Below are 20,092 nucleotides of genomic sequence, written 5' to 3'. Positions count from 1 at the left end.
CTGCCACTAACTAGCTACTTGACACATAGGTATGTGCCTTAAGTAGTCTCAGCCTTAGTTTCTATTCTGTAGAATGAGGGAGTTGGGTTATATCAATGTTTTTCAAACTTAAAAAAAAAGTCAGGACTCTTATTTTTTTCCCAACAGAATCTTATAAAAATATAAACTGTCTTAAAGCAAAACAGCCCTGATTGTACAGGGTGTATAGCTCAACCTGCTCAGTGCAACTACCCACATCTCCACTTTTACTGTGGGTGGCATTGAAGCTCCTTTGTGGAAACCCAGACCTCCACAAAGCATAGTCTGAAAAAAATCAAGGCTGATGATTTATAAAAATCTTTTCCTATCCTGCCTGAGTCCAAGAATGGCTGGATTATGCATCTAAAAATGTGACCTTTTTTTTAGGATCTGACAGGGGCAGTTGTCAACCTTTGACCCTCCCTTCTGCTTTTTCACTTTAACCAACTTTTTTTTTTTTTAACGTCTTTATTGGAGTGTAATTGCTTTACAATGGTGTGTTAGTTCCTGCTGTATAACAAAGTGAATCAGCTATATATATACATATATCCCCATATCTCCTCCCTCTTGTGTCTCCCTCCCACCCTCCCTATCCCACCCTAACCAACTTCTCGTTCTTATTTCTATCCTTATCCAACCACCCTAGGCAGACATTTGCCGTGGGTATTTGAGAAATCTGGTATATTAGGGATTCCTGCGATTGTAGCTAAAAGTGGCACCCAGGTACCGTACCACCGAGCACAACCCACCCCCGCCTGTCTCTACAACCCATCTATAAGATATGAGCAGTACTTCCCTCCACCTAATTGCTCCTGTGTGGGTGGGAAGGAATTAATAAGCTTGGATCTTCACTGATCATGTATAAAGTCTTTCTCTGTCTGTAAAATAGCAGCAGTCAGGCTTAAGAAATCCTCTCTTTGCATCACCAGTTGGTGGTTTTGTTGCCTTAAAAGAAGCAACAAAATGAGCAGGTGTTGAGCACTGCCCACATCCAGACAGCATTGCCAACTCTTACAGAGCGCTCCACTTCTAGGCTTGGAAAAAAGTATAGTGAGGGAAGGATGGTGATACAATCCACATTTTCAGCTTAATTTTCTCCTATTCCAGCCCTTGTTTCTTTCATCCTTTCCCTGCAGCAGCTCTAATGATGAGTTTTCAAGTCAGACCCTGCAAGAACAGGCATTCTTCCCTTTGCATGTAAATGCGAGGCTTCCTAGAAGGGTTTCCACATAGGGCACTGCCATGATGAGGAGTAATAATAATCGTTAACATTTTTAGCATATCATATGTCAGGCATATGCTAAGTACCTTTACGTGGTTTATCCCATTTAGTCCTCTCAACAACTTTAAGAAATAAGGAATATCAAAATAAGGACCCTGAAGTTCAGAAAGATTAAGGAACTTGCTTAGATCTCAGACCAGCAAATGGAAGATCCCAGATTCAAACTGAGGTAGCTTGACTCCAGATTCTGCACTCTTTTTTTTTTTTTTTATTAATTTATTTATTTATGGCTGTGTTGGGTCTTCGTTTCTGTGCGAGGGCTTTCTCTAGTTGCGGCAAGTGCGGGCCACTGTTCATCGCGGTGCGCGGGCCTCTCATTATCGCGGCCTCTCTTCCTGCGGAGCACAGGCTCCAGACGCGCAGGCTCAGTAGTTGTGGCTCATGGGCCTAGTCGCTCCGCGGCGTGTGGGATCTTCCCAGACCAGGGCTCGAACCCGTGTCCCCTGCATTGGCAGGCAGATTCTCAACCACTGCGCCACCAGGGAAGCCCCAGATTCTGCACTCTTAACCACCCTAGCCTTCACTGATGTTAGACTGACAGGCAGTTTCTGTGGCACTGGGGCCCCGCCTTCCTGTCTCTTAATTGTGGAAGATGAAGATGGCATTTCCTCTGCCCCTCTTTACCAGAAAAAAAAAATTCACTAAAAATCAGAGGGAGGCATATTCCGATGGCACTGCTGTAGAGACTCGATATTGTTGGGTCTACAGATAACTCTCCTTTTCTGTCAAAGTCATGAACTTCCTGCCAGTGCAAGAAGCCCACAGTGGCAACTCAGTAGTGTGTGAACAGAGGGATGGAGCTGCGTGGCCATGCATCAGAAAGATTGCAGAAGAGTCTGACTTCTCTTTGGTGGTAGATACTGAGGGTGTGTCTAAGATCTCCTGCATTCTGTGACTGAGTGAAATGGACAATCTCAACTTCAAGATGTATTCACATCCATGGCATTTGTGCAACTTTTTCTCTGTTGTTTTAGCAAGCTAATTAGATAAAGAGGTGAAGATTTTATTACAAATTTCCATCATGCTCTTTCCCAAGTGCATATCTTGAAAGGGGTTTGAACTTGGTATTTATACAGTGTTTCAGAAAGTAACTATCATATGTAAAGTAACTATCTTATGTCTGAAATAAGTGCTACAACTTAGATGAGACTTTGTGATTTTCAAAGATTTACGTTGAATGAAATCCAGACCAGCTATTTAGTTGTTGACACAGACTCTTACAAGGCAAGTAGCAGCTGGGATCTTTCAAAAAGGTAAGAGTCAAAATTTAAATTTGAGAAAATAACCGACCAGTGAGAGAGCTTGGAAAATAATGTGGTGAAACCATTGGCCTGGAAACCTGGAGACCTCCGTTTGGTCCTGGCTTGGTATAACCATGGGCAAATCAGTTTGCCTCTTTGGGCTTTGGTTTCTTTTCATGAAAATGAGGGAACAGATAGATGCTCATGAAAATCCTTTCTAGCCCAACTTATGTGATTTTATCGTCTTAGTGACCAAACACAGTTGTATAGATTTTAACCTGGATTTTTTCCTTGAAGAAGCAGATGGTAGAGGGAGCATAATGTAGTCATTAATAATATTGACTTTGGAGCAAGACCACCTGGGTTTGAATCTTGGTTCCACTATTTATTAACTGTTATGACTGTGGCAAATTACTAACTTCATGGTGCCTCAGTTTCCCCATCCACAGAATGGGGATAATAAAGTATTGACTTCACTGGGTTATTGTAAGGAGTAAATAAGTTATCATATGTAAGATTCTAGAACAGTGCCTGGAACATGATAAATGCTTTATATGGGATTGCTTTTATTGTTATAATAGCACCACTATTGATTTCTGTTGCTGCTCAGTGGTTTTTAGGAGAGATGGTAGGTTTCCTTTTTATTGTTCTTTTTTTTTTTTTTTCACACACACACACTGTATTTTATTTTTACAAGAGATAAATAGACTGACACCAAGCATTGTACATGGTAGGTTTCCTTTTTAAACAGAGAATTCCCTGAGATCCTTGGGGACTGAGGCTTAGCATAGCATGTGCAGTTGCATTTATAATCCCACAAGGAGCAATGGGCCAGTTATACTGCAGCCTGAGCGTGTTCACTCTCATATGGACTGACTCTTCTTCCCACTGCTCTTCTCTTCTCACAAAGGAAGCAACCTCCTGGCAGATTTCAGGGTGGAAATGGCAGAACCCTCTCTCACCTCACTCTGAAAAGTAAGCTAGATATGGCTCTAGTGTCCTGATACAATGATGTTTGCTGATACGTGCGGTGACTAAGAACAGAGGTTCTGTGTTCAAGTCCCAGCTTTGTTACTTTGCTAACTTTGTTGCCTAGGGCAAGTCACTATCCTCTCTATGCCTCCGTTTCCTGTCTCTAAAATGGGAATAATAATAATCATCCCTACTTCATGGTGTTGCTGTGATGATTAAATGGGATAATATATGCAAAGTCCCCAGAAGGTGCCTGGCATATAGTATATGTTTAGTAAATGGGAAGCATTATAATTACTGTTATGATTCTTATATCGAGTGAGGAGAATCTGTGCTCTGTGGATGATCAGTGACTCCCTGAAAAAAAATCAAGGACCACATACTGGTAAATTAATGAATTCTAGTTCCTGATTTTATACATGAGGAAATACCCATGGACTAACTCACTTAATTTAAAATTGATGACTTTTGACTATCTACATTTTTTAAAACGGGCCTAGTAATACAAATGGAATGGAATATCAGAGTTGGAAAAAGTGCCAATGGATGTCTAATCCAGCCACTTCACCAATGCATGTATCTCCCTGACTACCTCCCAGGTGCTTAGCTGGTCCTATACTCTAAAGGTGGAGAGAGTTTAGTTTTGGTCCTGTTCGTCTCTGGGTATCTTCCATACGTGATGGTCCATCCCATGCCAGAGCCTATGGCCAGCACGCTGAGACGCGAGGAGACTGTCCATTGTAATGGTGTTCTGTTGAGACGGCAATGGAATCTTTTCTAACACTTAGCTTTTCAGGTCCTACCGTGGGGCTGGTCACAGCCAACAGTAGAACTGAGTGAGCTGGAAACAATATTATGCTCTTATGTTCATGGATCAGCTGCTCCATAAAAGAGAGAAACAGATTGAATGTTGGTGCCTGTCAGGTAGAAAGTTTGGAGTCGGAGAATTTAGATCTAGAAAAGACCTGGGAAATTATCCAGACATTAAAAGTGAAGATATTTCTTCCACAAATGAAGAAACAGGGTCAGAGAGGTTAAGAGACTTGGCCACATAGACTCAGCTAGCTAATGTGAGCACAGAGAATAAGAGTTCTTTCTGCCATCTCGCTCCCATTCTCTAGCAGAGTGATTAGAAATGTGGTCTCTAGAGACAGGCTGACTTGATTCAAATCTTGATTCTTCCCCTTCCTGGCAGTACGATCTTCAGCCAGTTGTAGACTTTTCTCTGCCTCAATTTTCGTACTTGGAAAATGGGAACAGTAATAGGGGTTTTGTGTGAGATATGTATAAGGCGCTTAGGACAGCCCCTGGCACGTGAAAAGCATTCAGTCCATTATAATTACTAATTTCCGAAGAGCCTCAGGAAAATAAACTCTTAAGCCAGAGAATAAATGTTTTGGCCAGGCTGGTGTTTAAAGTATTTTCTCTCACTTAAAATATTGCTTTTTAATTTCTTCTTAGCCTCTGATTCAGAAGTGATCTTCAGGACCCATCTGTGAATCAACAACCATATCCTTCCCAGGAACCACTGTGTGACTTTTGGATGGAAAGAGGGAATCTTTAAAAAATAATTCCCCATTATTTATCGTTTCCAAATCGCATTCAGCAAATGTTTACAGAGTAGCCTGCCACGCACCTGGCACAGAGATAGTGCCTGGAGGGATGCAAAGGTGGGCAGTCTGATGTGCCCCTTACCTTCAGGGTGTGTACAGGTTAGGTGGAATGGTCGGCAGTTAAATAGGTAATTCTGCCACAGAGCTGGAGGGAGCACTGACAGGGCAGGACAGAGAGTGATTTTACAGCATGTGGAAGGAGCCTTAAATCCCTAAGCTTGATTTAAGGGGTCAAGGAAGGACTCTCTGGAAGAAATGATGTCTATGCTGAGACCTGAATGGTGAGCTGGATTCTTGACTAGTCTAGACGGGGCTGGAAAAGCATATTCCAGGCACAGGAAACCATGTGTGAGTGTTGCTGGGGTTGGGGGGGGGGGCAGCGCTCAGGGTTTTGGGAGAAAATACTGGCTATTCACCAATCTATTCAACATTTAACAAGTGTTTATTAAGTACTTACTGTGCAGCAGGCATTGTTTTACATACTACAGAGACATCAGTTAACAAAACAGGTGATGTCTTTATTTTCATGGAAGTTGTGGGGGAGAAGAAAGAAAGAAAGAAAGGTGGTAAGTACTGGGAACAGAGCTGCTTAAGGTAGGAGGATGATCAGAGAAGTGTTTAGGATGAAGTGACAGTCAAGCTGAGACCTCAGTGGTGAGAGGGGCCAGCCAGGTAAACACCTGCGGGAGGCAGGGTTTCAGGTGGAAAGAACAACACAGGCAAGGGCACAAATGATCATGATCACGGCCTGCTGGAGAAACAAAGAGGACGGAGCAGTGTGCTGGGGTGGGAAAAGTGGTACGAATAATTTAAAGGGTGTTTCGGTTGAGTCATTGGTGCTGAGAAAGGCATTTCTAGTATAAACTAGTTATGTATTAATTTTTTAAACCCATACAATGTGGTGTCACTTGTCAAAACTGGAAGTTTTGGGAAGATCTCAGTTGCTAATATCTCTTCTCTGAAGTGGGGCTTGGCTCTGTATGTTTTAAATAACTGAGATGAGGCGAAGAGAGTATTTTCCGTCATCACTGACTAGAACTACACATAAGGCGCATGTGCAGATTGCTGTCCTGTTCACAGTCATGAGCACATGCCAGCAACAGAACAAATCAGCAGGATGCCCAGCTCAGCAAGAGGGCTCATTATGTTAGTTAGGGGTGTCCCAGTGGTTTCTCTTGGTTCTAGCCGTGTACTTCTAATTACCCTCCTGAGCTTGCTTTTCCTGTTTCATTCCAGTGGACTCACATTTGTGTTTCAAAAGTGCTTTGAATTCTCTCTACCCAGGTTCAGTCTGCTTTGATCCAGACCGATTGGCCATGTTCTTCTATTTCTCTGGATTATCTATCTCTGTTTTCTCATGGGCCCCGTAGGAGACTCATTGCTCTTGTTTGCTTCCAGTTAACAACTTTGGAGATGATGAGGAGCTGCCCACATCTTCTGACAGCGATGAGGAGGTTATCAAACAGTTTGAGATTTCTGTGTCCCGGTCCCAGAGTTATCGCTCAGGAGCATCTCAGAGAGGAAAGCAGACAGGACTGGAGCGTAAACCAAAACCCAGCCGCTGGCTTCCCACCCACGAAGAGGCCAGCACAGAAGTGTCTGCCTGCGCAGGTATTCTTTGCATCAAACCTTTCCTTTATCTAGACCAGGGATGTCTAATGGTAAGAATGTTTTTGAGTCACTGCACTTGCATCTAAGAGTCCAGAGAGGAAAAAGAAAAATAGGGCAGGACCCGGAGGCTGGGACAGGGCAGAAGGGCTGCTTCAAACCTCACAAGCAGCCTCATGCAGAGAGGAAGGATCAGAAGTGCCAAAGTCTTGACCCCCACTTGTGGGATCCCTTCCTTTCTCGTAGGTTACCGCTTTGTACATTTTGAACACTAATGACTATAACGGTATTCACCAAGCTTTATAAAATCTTGTTCCCTTCTGACAAGGACAGAAATCTTACATAGCTGACTGCTGACATTGCACATCTGTGCCTTTCCTCCCATTTGGAAACGTAGAGTCTATTTTCCATATATCTATGTAACCTCAGATTTTTGAAGCCTTACTTTCAATAGTTTGTAATATTAAAACAGTAGGTGTGTTTTATCTTCCAAATAAAAATATGTGTTATAATAATATTAAATAACCTTTTTCAAACAACACATGGGGTGGGATAGGGAGGGTGGGAGGGAGGGAGACGCAAGAGGGAAGAGATATGGGAACATATGTATATGTATAACTGATTCACTTTGTTAGAAAGCAGAAACTAACACACCACTGTAAAGCAATTATACTCCAATAAAGATGTTAAAAATAATAAATAAATATTTAAAAAAAAAAAAAAAAACACAACACATGCCCGGCACACCCTCCCTCATTCCCTGTAGTTTCTGGACCCCAGCCCGTGTGAGAATTCATGGGTCAGAGCAGGTTTTACGCCAGCCTCCATCTTCATCGTAAGTTTACCTTTCACAAAGGGAGAGGAGGCCACTCAGAGGTAGGGCGAGCACAGCCTGTGACTGCGGGTAGGCCTTGTCAAGGGTCCTTCTCCCTCCCCACCGTGCACACGGAAGAACCTAGGAAAAGAACAGTATGATATTTCTTAGTGCTTTCCCCAGCGAAGGTCAGGCATCTCTCCAACTCCTTTATGTCCAGAGCCCTGAATAGGCACAGGACATTGGAACAGGGAAGGGTCTGTGAAGTGTATTTAGTAAAAAGCCAGAGAAAATGTCATACTGTCCACTGTAGTGACCTGGTCTAAATGACCTGGGTTCTCTAATCTTCTCCTTCTTTCCATTGGGCCTGTGGTTCGTCCAACCAATGGGGGCGTAGTTGATCTTCCTTGTTTTTCAACACTTAGTAGTAGAAAGACAAAAAGGAGAGCGCAGAATTGAGAGGAGATAACAGAGAAGAAATTTCTGATTTGGTGATGTGGATGAGGCAGGCAGAAAAAGAACAAAGGGGAAAAAAAGGAAAATTAACAAAAAGGACCCTATTTTTCAGCAGGAATATAATAATTTGCTGACCATCATGTAATTTTACTTATTGGCATGGGCGACATAACATTTTATTGCTCTTCTTTTTAGCCCCAGGTAAGCCAGGAGATAAACTCCCGATGTAACCAAAGCATAGTAGCAGTAGCTAATGGCCCTCTGTCATCTCCTCACCCCCTCTCCTGTTTTCTCTTTCTCTGCTGTTACACCACAGCATTCCTCTCTCTCCACTGAGAGGGCAAATGTTAGCTAATGAAAGTTAATAGCAGTTGATCCCCTACGAGTAGCTTGTTTAATTCTAAAGCTAATGGCCCCATTTCCCAGAAGCCCAAGTGTCTAGATTTTGATTTATACAAATGGCTGCTGTTCTGAGAGTTCTGACAAACACTCTAGCCCTCACCCTTCCTGGAATTAGCAACAACTTTTGTCATTACTGGTTCTGAATTTTTTGACAGATGGTGATAGAAAGGCTAAATTTTTCTCTATCGGACGGAGGAAAAAGTCCACTACATTTAATGAATTACCTGTAGATTTTGAAGAAAATCATCAGGATTTTCATAGGAATGATTAACTGTGTGCTAAATTTTAGGTTATCAAATGCCATGGAAATGTTAATGTAATTTTTATTGCATGATTTTTTTTTCAGTGTCCTTTTTTTTTTTTTGTTCATCTTTAGATCAATGAATTTGCATCAGCAGTAAAGAATAAGGAAAAGATTAAGCATGAACCCCAGAGAGGATTTGTTTTCTGGTGCCTATTCTCTATCTATTTAGCTATTTTTCCCTCTACCTTAAACACAATTTTCTAAGATCAAATTTAATTGTAGACAATTCTTTCACTTAAAAAATGCATTCAAAATGTTGGACCAGTGAAATTCAAGGTCCAAACCCATGTAAAAAATCTTCATATTCCAGGCAACTTCTCTCCTGTCTCACATATCTGATTTAGTGTTATTGTGCATTAATTGTCCCTGTATTCCTGATCATGTCAAAGAGGGTTTGAGCCAAGTGATCTGAATCAGAAGTTGTGCATGAGGTCTTTATGCACGAAAGGTGGGCTGCAGAATAATAGCCCACATATTGGGCTTTTTGTTTGTTTGTTTTGAGCAAAGCCTTATTTTTGCTTGTGAAATATTTAGTTCTTAGGGTGTTTCATACAAGCTAGTCATTACCTTCCTGATGTCATTTAAAACAGGTCAATTATCCCCAGAGTCTGTGCTCACTTTTGTTTAGGATGGTGTATCAAGCAAGATTTTATGGTGTATCAAGCAAGATTGTATCAATCAGATATGAAGGGGATTTCAGGGTGAGATATATATATTTCAAGAGATTTATTGCAAAGAAGTGACTTATGCGATTGTAGGGGCTGTGTAGGCCACTGGAATACACAGCTCTGAAATCCACAGGACAGGCTGCTGGGAAGGATAGGCTGAAACTCTCAGGAAGGAGCTGAAGCTTCAGTCCATAGATGAAATTGCTTCTCCTCCAGGGATGCCTCAGTTCTCCTCTTAAGGCCTTTCAATGGACTGATTATGTAGTATAATCCCCTCTACTGAAAGTCAGTTGCTTAAGGGCTTTAATTACACCTACAACATGCCTTCACAGTAACTCCTAAATTACTGTTTGATTGAATAATTGAGGCCTATAGCCAAGTTGACACATAAAACTGACCATCACAGATGGTTAGCTAAAGTATTGATATATGGGTGACGGAGGGAGGGGTCTGGGAGTAGAAAGAAAGTAATTGGATAATAGGTTTACCCTCCATCAAAATGGGATATGAACTAAAAAAGTTCCTCTGCTAAAATAAATATGGTTGATGTGACATAATTATGCCCTATAATTTCTAAGAAGCCAGGATACATTTCTCGACAACAGGCAATTACTTTTCCGTATGTGTTTAAGGTGACATAACCTTCTTTAACTTAAAGCACAGGAAGACTGCTTTATGTAACAGTGAATCACCTTTCCCCTTCCCCCTCCTTGCAACTTGACTTGTCCCCTAGATTTGCCTTTCTAATTCATTCCTTGCTTGTCTGTCAAGGAAAATGGTTTGTTACATTAATATAGTTCTTATGTTTTTCAGTTATGAATAGCTTTTCAAGGCTTTAATGTAGCTTTTGAAAATTCCATTATTACTGATCTAAGTATTATCACCGTAGGAGTTGAAGTCATGAGACAATTTTATGGGGGTAATTTCTTGGTAAAGTTAGATTTTGTGCTGAGATCCTGCTGGGTGCTACACACGTTGATGGATGACCCACTGTTTAATAGGACATTTTAGTGTTCGTGTATGTGAGGAATGGATGGGCTAATTAGAGCCTGAGAAGAAAATTCTGCTTTGTGTTATGGGGTTTTTGCATATGGAATATCCCTTGTTCTGTCATTTTCTGTGGCCTTTTTTAAGGGTGTTTGCCAAATAACGGAAAATGTGAATGTAAAGATGTTAGGTGCCCTATGACAGAGCTTCCAAGAGGCCTGAAGTGAATTATTAAGAATAACAGGGCAGATGGGGAACATCTCAGTGGCTTGCCATGGTTGGGCAAAATCCCAAATCAGGAGTCTGAAGTTGTGCCCTGAAAACCAAGTCTTCCCAAAGATGTTTTTATATGGTCTGCATAGGATGATAGCGTATTTTTAAATTTGGATGTTAATTGTAGGTGGGTCATATATTGTCTGCTAAACCACTGTCACCACCACTCCATATTGCTGCACACCTGGCTGTTTCAAATATTTTTTATCTGCCTAGCCTTTAAAGTTATTTGAGATTTAGTAAAACCCACTGGTGGATAAAGACTATGCAATATATAGATGTGGCTTAGCGCCTTCAAGGACGTTATGTTTTAGCTCAGATTTTAAGACCAACTATGGGAGCAATTGCTATCATACAGTGTGTCAATAAGAGCTGAATTTACCGTATATACTTTGTCATCCTCACTAATCCTGTCTATATCTCTAATTTTCTATCATCCTGGGATGGGGCCCACTGGAGAAGAGTAGAGGCCCAAGAGATAAGACATCCTTGGCTACTTTCTGGATGTGGAAGCAAGTTAAGGTGAAAGCTGTTGCTTAGGGAGACCCTGTCAGTGTTTCCTTATTATCTGAGGGTAACCTGGACACTGAGGAAGAGGAAGGGGATGAACAGAGAGAGAATAGGATGACACGAAGCCTGAGAAAGACACTGAGCCTGAAGGAGTCAGGGAAGATTCAGGAGTTGTCGGGGCTTTGGATGGATAGGAAGGAAAGGGCAGGAGGGAGGGCTTGAGGACCGCTGTGAACCAAAATACACAACTAACATTTTCATGGACCTGTGAGACCACAGGTGTCTGTGAGTTGGGAGGTGGTAGCAAATGGGATTTGCTGGATTGGTTGAGGCCAGGCAGGTAAGCAAGGCTAATATTTATGGGAGGGCTGGTGGTTGCCAGGCAGATATTATTTCATGTGTCCACAATGACTCTCTGATGGCTTTTATCATCATTTTATAGATAAGAAAACAAAGGTTAAGGCAGTTCCAATGTTGTTCAAGTTCTTAATGCAGAGCTAGGATTTAAACTCAGATCATATGAATCCAAGTCCAGTGTTCTTTCCATGGATTAAGTAGAGAACTTTTTGCTTGAGAGAACCACTGAAGCCTTTTGAGCAGAGGGTGATATGGTGAATGTGGAAGACAGACGGAAGAATGGTAAAGCCAGGAAAACATATGATCTCTATAGCTGATTACTATTCTTGCTTTCTAGATTCATCCCAAAGGTCTTGTGGTCATTAGCTCCAACCAAATGCTAATGTGTTTATTTTATCCACATAATACTCATCCTTTATACTCATATTATTGTAAAGCATTAAACCTTCTTGTACCCTACATAATGGACTAATGGGTTTCGATTTTATGGACCAAATTTATCTACCATATAGATGCAAGTATGTTTCTGCAGATGTTGTTTAGTGAGTTTGTTTTTGCCGACTTGATTGGTGTAGTTGCTACCACTCATTTTCTCTAGATAAAAAGGTGAAACATGATAATATATTTGAAAGAGTTTCCTTTTTTCAAATTTAGGTTTGGATGGAGCCAGCCAACTGACTTATTCTGAGAATCTGCCTTATGGTGAAGATGACCCCATCTCTGCCCTCTCACAGTCCCCTTGTGAGGTGGGGGACACCAGGCACCATGGCACATCTCGCCAAGAGACCATCGCGGTCCATAGCCTCAGCCGACATTGCACACAGGGCAGCTTGGAGATGGAGACAGCTTTTAATAACCGGAGATTTGAAGATTCCTATGCCGCTGGCAGCTCCTCCGTCTGGAGTCCAGAGGCAAGTTGTTTGTTTTCCATTTTTTTCTTGCTTGAGTATTGTGTGCTCTCTGGTTGGTCGTTCTCCTTCCCCTCCCCTCTCCCTTCTCCCTGTTCCTTCCTTCCCCTTCTTTCTCGCTTCCTCCATCCCTCAAGAAAAAATTTCTCCAAGAAGGAAGCATTGCTTTGAAGAACAAACACCTTAAGAGCCTTTAATGGAAATATAGTTTTTGTGCAGATGACCAAGGTCCAGCCCTTATGTGTGCCAATGAAAGAATCATATATAAGTGGAATCTATCAAAATGGAAAAATAAAAAGAAGCATGGTGGCAGAATGAACCCAGCAACAATCAGGCTTCTTTTTTTATATAACGGGTTTTTAGTTCTTTAGGGAGACTGGATTATTTCCTTCATGGTTTCAATTAAATGGAGTTTATTTTTATTTACACCAAATCTTGAGTTATGATTCTTTGAATGTGAGAATTATTTGAAAATGAAACTAAAATACAATGCCCCTGCAAATGAAATTATATAAGATATTATGAGGAAGATCTTGCAATATGAGCATATTTGTTAGCTCCGAACTGATTTGAAGATCTAGGTGATGGCATTAGTCTATCATGACCCTCTGGCCATTGACTTTGCTTTTTGGATAAATCTCTGATAAAAGATGCGTCGTCTAAATTTCTTTTTCAATTGAAACTTACTCCCGAATATGCCTAAACATCCAGAAGTATGACTGGAGGTGATGATGATAGAAACTACCATTTTTGAGCAATTACTATGTGTCAGGCACCGTGATAAGAATTTACAAACATTGTTTTATCTTACAGGCACTTATGGTTATTTTTTATTAGCTAGACCCCTCTGATTATGATTCTATGACATGAAGAGATATTAAATAATGGTGTCTAATACCTACTTTGAAATTAATTTTGATGAAATAAGTCATGTAACTATATGAAACTTTAATTTGTGCGAATAGAGGAAGGAGAAGGGTGGATGGATTTTGTTAGCATCAGTCTGACTGAGAAAATAAACAGGATGAATCTCTTATTAGGACCTGGACTGTCATAAACACCAAATGCTCATATGCTTCTCCAAATCAGGGAGAAGAAAAATAATCACAGATAGTTATGTTTCACAGCCTGACTGCTGAGGCACTGGGGCATGTAGAGAGAGCCTAAGGAGATGGCACAGGTGCATGTGCGCCTGGGTGTCGTGTTACTGCTGAGGACCAGAGATGGCGACACAGATACGTGGTTTGTGGCCGGTTAAAAGCAAACCTTCATACAGAGACCCTCAAAGCTATCAACCTTATACGTTTTGTAAAAAAAATTGTGCCTCCCTACCAGTTTACTGCCAAGAGTCATATCACATCCCACACACTAACATTTAATGTTTAAAAATACTATTCTTTTTGGCTCTCTTGCCACAAAAGCAAAACAGAACTGTTTACCTGCCTATTGACAGTCTCTCCCCTTGATAACTGTGCCATTAGCCTTGGAATTGCTTTCTCCAGGTAACCTCCCATTTGCCTGCCTCGTGGAGCTTTAGTAGAAGATTTGGTGTTGAGGGCACTAAATGTTCTCAGACTCCAAAAATACCCAGACATCTCTGTGTGCTCCATTCAACCTCCTATCTATTTTGAGACAAAAACTGTAATTTGGTGCTCCTACAGTAGAACCTCAGATGCAGCTCGGAGGCAGTTCCCGTAAATGCCTGCTTTGCAGGCTTAGCTCGCCTTTTAAGAATTGATTTATTTGCCTCTTAGCTGTATTAAGAAGCCTGTCTTCCCCTGTGTATCTGGCATCGGGAACACACTGTGGGTCTGTTTACTTTGGGCCACACAGATGACATCAACACTATCTTGCTAAAACAGAAAGCCTTTCAGTTTGATAGAAAATCTTTATATCTTCATGGGTTTTGACAATGTGGCACAAGTATTCCCATCTTAAAGAAAAACCCAGGATATGAGAGCTAAAGGAATCATTTATTTTGCCTCAGAAGGGAACTGGTCATGCAGTGTGACTACCTGTTAGGCTGATGGGTTTGCAAGCACTGCTCTTCTCTGCTGGAAAAGGCTGTCGACTTTTTCCTGCAGACCTAAGGCTTGGCAGGGAAGACGATGGGAGGGTGGCTGGTGATTTTGAGTGCACAGAGAGGCAGCTGTCCCACTTTTCATCTCCGCTTTCCACTGATTAACTGATTGGCCTTGAGAAGTTAATTAAAATCTGCCAAATGGGGATAAAAATGAAGAGATTTTTGCCTTGCAGGAAGGTCAGATGGATTAGTGGTATTAACAGTACCCACAGGAGGAGCGCCTTTAGTTGCCTGGTGATAGGTAGAGTGTGTTGAAATAATTAATTGCTATAAAAATATCAGCTTTCACAAATCTTGGTCTCAGATCAGCCCAGGAAGGGACCACAAAGCCCAGTTTTCATGGACCACAACTTGGATTGTCCCCATCCAGAGCCTGGCCATTGCCTGGAGCTGTGTCTGATTCAAGTTTCGTAGGACAGTTATTTCAGACCCTTTCCGCAGGACTTCACCACAAACCTGCAGGTGGAGTGAGCATTTATCTGAACAGAGAGCCTGATAGATAAGTGGGAAGATGCTCATTAACTAGGATATTTTAACCTTGGCTTTGAAGTTGATGACAAAACTAGGGACTGTTAGTTAATATCAAGAGCAGGGGCCTAAAAGGATATGAAATTCAAAGTAGTGTGTGTTTCCAACTCCCATCTCCCATCTTATTCCCTCTTCATCTCACACACTTACTATACTTATAAATAGCTAGGGTGAAAGATTTGTGGGGGAAGAAGGTAGACATCATGGTTCCCCGTAAGGCTTGGGACTTTGGGCATTAATACTGGCAAATCCTGGGTAATTCTGGCTGGGCATATGATATTGGGGGCAAGGAGTTAAGTTATTTAGCCATTCTAAGCCTTAGTTTTCTCTCCCATAAAAGGAAGATATTGAAATACCTACCTCATTAGGTTAATATGAATGTCTAAAAAGATAATGTTTCTTAGCTGGATTTCCCAAAAGCAGAGCCTACTTTGTTAGGACATGCAATTCCAGGCGACAAGAGTGAGGGACGAGGAGAGTGAGGCAGGGAAGGGAGAGCCAGTATGAGAATGTGTAATGGTGTTGGCTACCACTAATTTTGACTCATGGCTTGCTCTTGTGGAACCATACCCTAAGAAGCTGTATAAACTAGTCTCAGGACACCTGTCCAAGGGGAGGAAAATTTACTGCATGGGGCATTAACACCACCCACCCTGCCCCCCGACTCTGGACTTCATATACATGAGTGCCAAGCAGGATTCTGTAAATTTCCAAGCCTTGACATCAAAGGAGAGGCCTGTGGCGGGAGCTGAGAGTTACCTTGCATGGGAGGGAGGCAAGACTTTGTTGGATTGTGCCAGGCAGAAGCCACTTAGAGCCCAGACAGCCTGTAGGGGAAAATGAAACAGGAGGGGAGGCCAAGAAGTTCTGAAGTGCATAAGAGTGGGCTTTTACTGTCCATAAAGGGTTTAGTGTGGTACCTGGCATAAGGGAGGGCTTAGTGGATGTTAGCTTTTATTACTTATGGTCCAGCAAGCAATATAGAGATGACCGAAGGTAGGCTAAAATAGATGGGAGTTTTAACGGAAGACTGTGACTTGATTTTTGAGTTGGCCTAACTCCTTGGAGACTTGCTTCTAATATTATATCTACACTAGTCAGTTGTATTCAGAAGTCTCTATAGCAACCACTTTTATCACTTGAAACTAGGTACCTCTGAATAGAAACACTCACACATGAATGCATGCTCAGAGGAAAGGATGTAAAAAGCTTCCCTTATTTTGCAAGAAGCCTAAATTTTCTTGGTAGACTAATGTGAATCTTAAGAGAGAGGGCAATTATTAGATGTCTACTATGTGTCAAGTCCTTTAATTTTCACAACAACCTTATAAAGTAGCTATCATCCCCCTTTTGCTGTTGAGGAAAACAGAAAGTGAGAAGGATTAAATAATTTGCCCGATGTCCTAAAGGTTGTAAGTGATAGACCTGGGATTCCTAAGCATGTCTCATTCCAGAACCTCGCACTTTCACCTAGATCTGTGGGAAAGTTTCATTGATGAACATGCATTTTTGAAGTGTATCATTATATTTATAAAAATAAAGAGTTCTTTGAATTAGCAAAGTTGGTGTTCAATTACATAAAGAAGAACTGCTTCTGATTTACAGTAAGAATCAAACCAAAGTTTAGTTATGAGTAAGAGGCATGCCTTCAGAGGAAAAAATCAAATTATGTTGATATTAGTAATAGTTTGTTAGAGGGTGGTTCATTATAGTAAAGTAAATGTAGTTCAGCTCAGTTTTCTCAGGGAGGTCATTGGATCTGACTGGCTGAGGTGAACTGCTGTCTAAAAGTGTATTTCATAATGAGGGGCTGTGTTTGAAAATAAGTAGCACAAGTCCAGTGATGGGAATAGACATCTATGGAGGCTGGTCTAAGCCGGGTATTTTCCCACATCTATTAAAACCTCACAACAACACTCTATCAAGCAGGTACCTTGATGCTCATTTTTCAGCTGGAGCAGAGAGACTGGCCTGTTTGGCCATGGCCAAAAAGCTAGTCAATTGTAGAGTTATGATTTCAACCCAGGTGTTCTGTGTCCAGGGCTTAAGATACCTTCCTAAACACTTGCTACTCCAAGAATGATTTGAGTCCAGCTGAGACATCCTTGTGGCCTGAGAAATGCAGAATCTCAGGCCTGACCCCAGTCCTACTGAATCAGAATTCCCAGATGATTCAAGTCCACTCGAATGTTTGAGAAGCTCTGCCCTGAACATTTTCTGCCACGTAGATTGAAAATCTACTGAAGGATCACCTGTCTGTGACCCCCATTAGGATCCTTATCTGCAGGAGGTCCTGGCTCAGAGAGCACAGGCCCAGGCTGAACCATTTCTCCTGGGGACTTGAGGAAGTTACCTTTTGGCAGTTGCATAATTGACTAGTTTTAGACTTAGTATCTCAGTTGGTTTCAATGATAGTGGTCAGTTGTGCTTTTTTGAGAGGCAGTGTAGAGGAAAGCACTTTGCAAAATATAAAAGCTTTGTTCATTCATTCCAAAAGCATTCATGAATGCTTACCATGTGCCCAGTGCTGTACCCTCAAAGAATTCACAGTCCAGTGGAGAGAGAGACCAGGAAACAGATCTTTCTAATGTTTAGGGATATATGGTAACAGTCCAAAAGAATGAGGTTCTGAAGGAGCGCAGAGGGGCACCATCTTTCCAAGATGTATTAGGCATTGTTCCATTCCTAATCTTTCCCTCTGTCTGCAACAGGAACAGGACGGAACCAATTTTCAAGTGCCATCTGGGGTCCCGGAGCCCGTCTCAAAATGTGGTGGCCTGGATGTCATCTTTGAATATAGAGCTGCCAGCCAGAAGCTCACAGTGACCATCGTAAGAGCACAGGGCCTCCCGGATAAGGACCGAAGTGGCATCAGCTCCTGGCAAGTGCATGTCGTGCTGCTGCCCAGTAAGAAACAGAGGGGCAGGACGAACATACAGAGAGGGCCCAACCCCGTCTTCAAGGAGAAAGTCACCTTCGCCAAGCTGGAGCCCAGAGATGTGCCTGCTTGTGCTGTCCGCTTCCGCCTGTACGCCACCCGCAAGATGACCTGGGAGAGAATGATGGGCGAGAGGCTCTTCTATCTCAGCCACCTGCACCAAGAAGGGGAAATGAAAGTGACTCTGGTTCTGGAGCCAAGAAGTAATATCAGTGTGAGTATGTTAAATGGTGCTGCTAATGATGCGCTACGTTTGAGGATCTGGAATTGTCAGCCCTTGATTTAGTACATTCAGCCCGTGAATTCAAACACCTTAATTTAATTTTCCATTTGGCTCTCCTCATCCTTCTGAGACATGATTTGCACTTCACGGTACAATGGGTTTTCTTTTTTGTGTGTGTGCCCTTAGTCTCTATAACCTGATGGATGTGTTCCCTGTGTTCCATTTTGGGAAATGACAGCAGCATTGTGAAGGAGGGAACGGGGAAACTGGGAGAGGTTTTTTGGCCTTCTCGTTAGTTGATAAGTGGTCCTACCACCCATCCCCCTGCCCTGACCCCAGCATGCATCATGATGTATCTGAGATGATGGGACATTCAAGGTGAGGTCCTTAACAGGTATGCCTGCCTAGGCAGCATAGGAAGCCCTGAACTCCAGCCACTTATAAGACCTTCCATTTATAGGACTGGGCTTCTCCCACACGCCCCGTCCTCTGTGTCCCTCAGGTTTCAAAATAATACAGCACAGCTTTTATGTCTACAAGATGGGTAGCCCTCTCTTCCCGTGGGTTATATGTCATCCAGTGTGAGGATCTCCTTTTAAAAAGCACATAAAAGATCGGGTAACTATCTTGGGCTGTTGGACAAATCAGTCATCCATCCCAAAATGTTTGCTGAGTACCAATTATATGTCAGGTGCCGTATAGGTAGAGGGGGTGCAGGAAAGAACAAAACAGGTGATGCCCTCACGGAGCGTACAATCTGGTGGAGGAGGGCGGCAAAAGACAAACTGGGGTAGGCAAAGAGAGAGAGGCAGAGGCTGCTGCTGCTTTAGAGGGTCAGAGAAAGTATCTTTCAGGTGGTGATACAAGAGGACTCAAGGAATCGAGGGAGCCAGACTGGGTGCCATGTGGAGGACAAGGACTCCAGACAGAGGGGCTGGCATACGCAGACATCAGGCGGTGGGAAGGAGCGTGACTTGTCTGAGGAAGGGGAAAGGAGCCAGAAAGTCCAGAGTGCGCTCATGGGACATCCAGCCACTTACATTTTTAATAGATGTCTCAAAACTCATATCTCCAGACTCGAAATCCTGATTTTTGCCTCACTAAATCTATTTTACCTGCAGTCTTCCCATCTCGGTTAAAGGCAATCTCATGCCTTTAATTGCTCAGGTCAAAAATCTTAAAAGTCACTTGTGACTTCTCTCCTTTCCACCTGAAATCCTACTGGCTCTATCTTGAAAATCTAACCAGAGCCTGACTCTCGACTGGATTACTGAAATGGCCTCCTAGTCATCTCCCTGCTTCCACCTTTGCCCTCTATAGACTATTCCCAACACGGGGGCCAGAAGGAGCCTTTTAAAACATAAGCCAGATCATGTCTCATCTCTGTTCAAATCCCCCTTTTTTCTTAAGCTCTGAGTAGAGTGTTTCTGAAATCCTGGGAAACAGAAGCCACAGGAGGTCAGAGGAATCCTGCACCATAAAGCATAGGGATAGGTATTATTACACCCTTGTTTCTCTGTGCCAGGCCCTGGGCCCTGTGCTGGGGGCACAGAGTTGAGTGGGGGAAATGAGCCAGTGTGAAAGAACCTTGAAGGTAAAAATTCTCCCATTCACCAGTTATTTGTTGAGCATGATTATGAGCTACACACTGGGCTATGCCCTGTGGACTGAGGGATTTTTACGGTTGAGAATTTTTTTTTTTTTTGGATTTGTTTGTCATTTTGCTATTTTTAAAGTATTTTATAGATTTCCCTCAATTATTTATTTATTTTTGGCTGCATTGGGTCTTCGTTGCTGCGCGCGGGCCTTCTCCAGTTGCGGCGAGCGGGGGCTACCCTTCTCTGTGGTGCGCAGGCCTCTCGTTGCGGTGGCCTCTCCCATTGCAGAGCACGGGCTCCAGGCGCGTG

The 20,092-nt window shown here is 42.5% G+C and overlaps 1 protein-coding gene and 1 long non-coding RNA gene across 7 annotated transcripts in view; one reads left to right on the top strand and one right to left on the bottom strand.

The window, feature by feature from the left end:
* Nucleotides 1-20,092, bottom strand: part of LOC309626206 — a 1,050,100-nt gene that overhangs the window by 468,507 nt on the left and 561,501 nt on the right. The gene's annotated exons all lie outside the window — the stretch shown is intronic.
* The window catches only part of SYT16 (synaptotagmin 16), a 263,020-nt gene that overhangs the window by 207,949 nt on the left and 34,979 nt on the right, over nucleotides 1-20,092 (top strand). For all 6 annotated transcript variants that reach the window (XM_082386528.1, XM_082386529.1, XM_082386533.1 and 3 more), the window contains 3 exons: nucleotides 6,525-6,737; nucleotides 12,160-12,416; nucleotides 17,736-18,176. In XM_082386528.1, coding sequence (XP_082242654.1) covers nucleotides 6,525-6,737; nucleotides 12,160-12,416; nucleotides 17,736-18,176 — 911 coding nt within the window. The remainder of the gene's footprint in view (nucleotides 1-6,524; nucleotides 6,738-12,159; nucleotides 12,417-17,735; nucleotides 18,177-20,092) is intronic.

The sequence above is a fragment of the Balaenoptera borealis genome, assembly GCF_965194805.1.
Source record: "Balaenoptera borealis genome assembly, chromosome: 3".
Lineage (NCBI taxonomy): Eukaryota > Metazoa > Chordata > Mammalia > Artiodactyla > Balaenopteridae > Balaenoptera > Balaenoptera borealis.
Note: the sequence above shows the minus strand (reverse complement) of the source record. Positions and strands in the feature narration are given on the sequence as shown.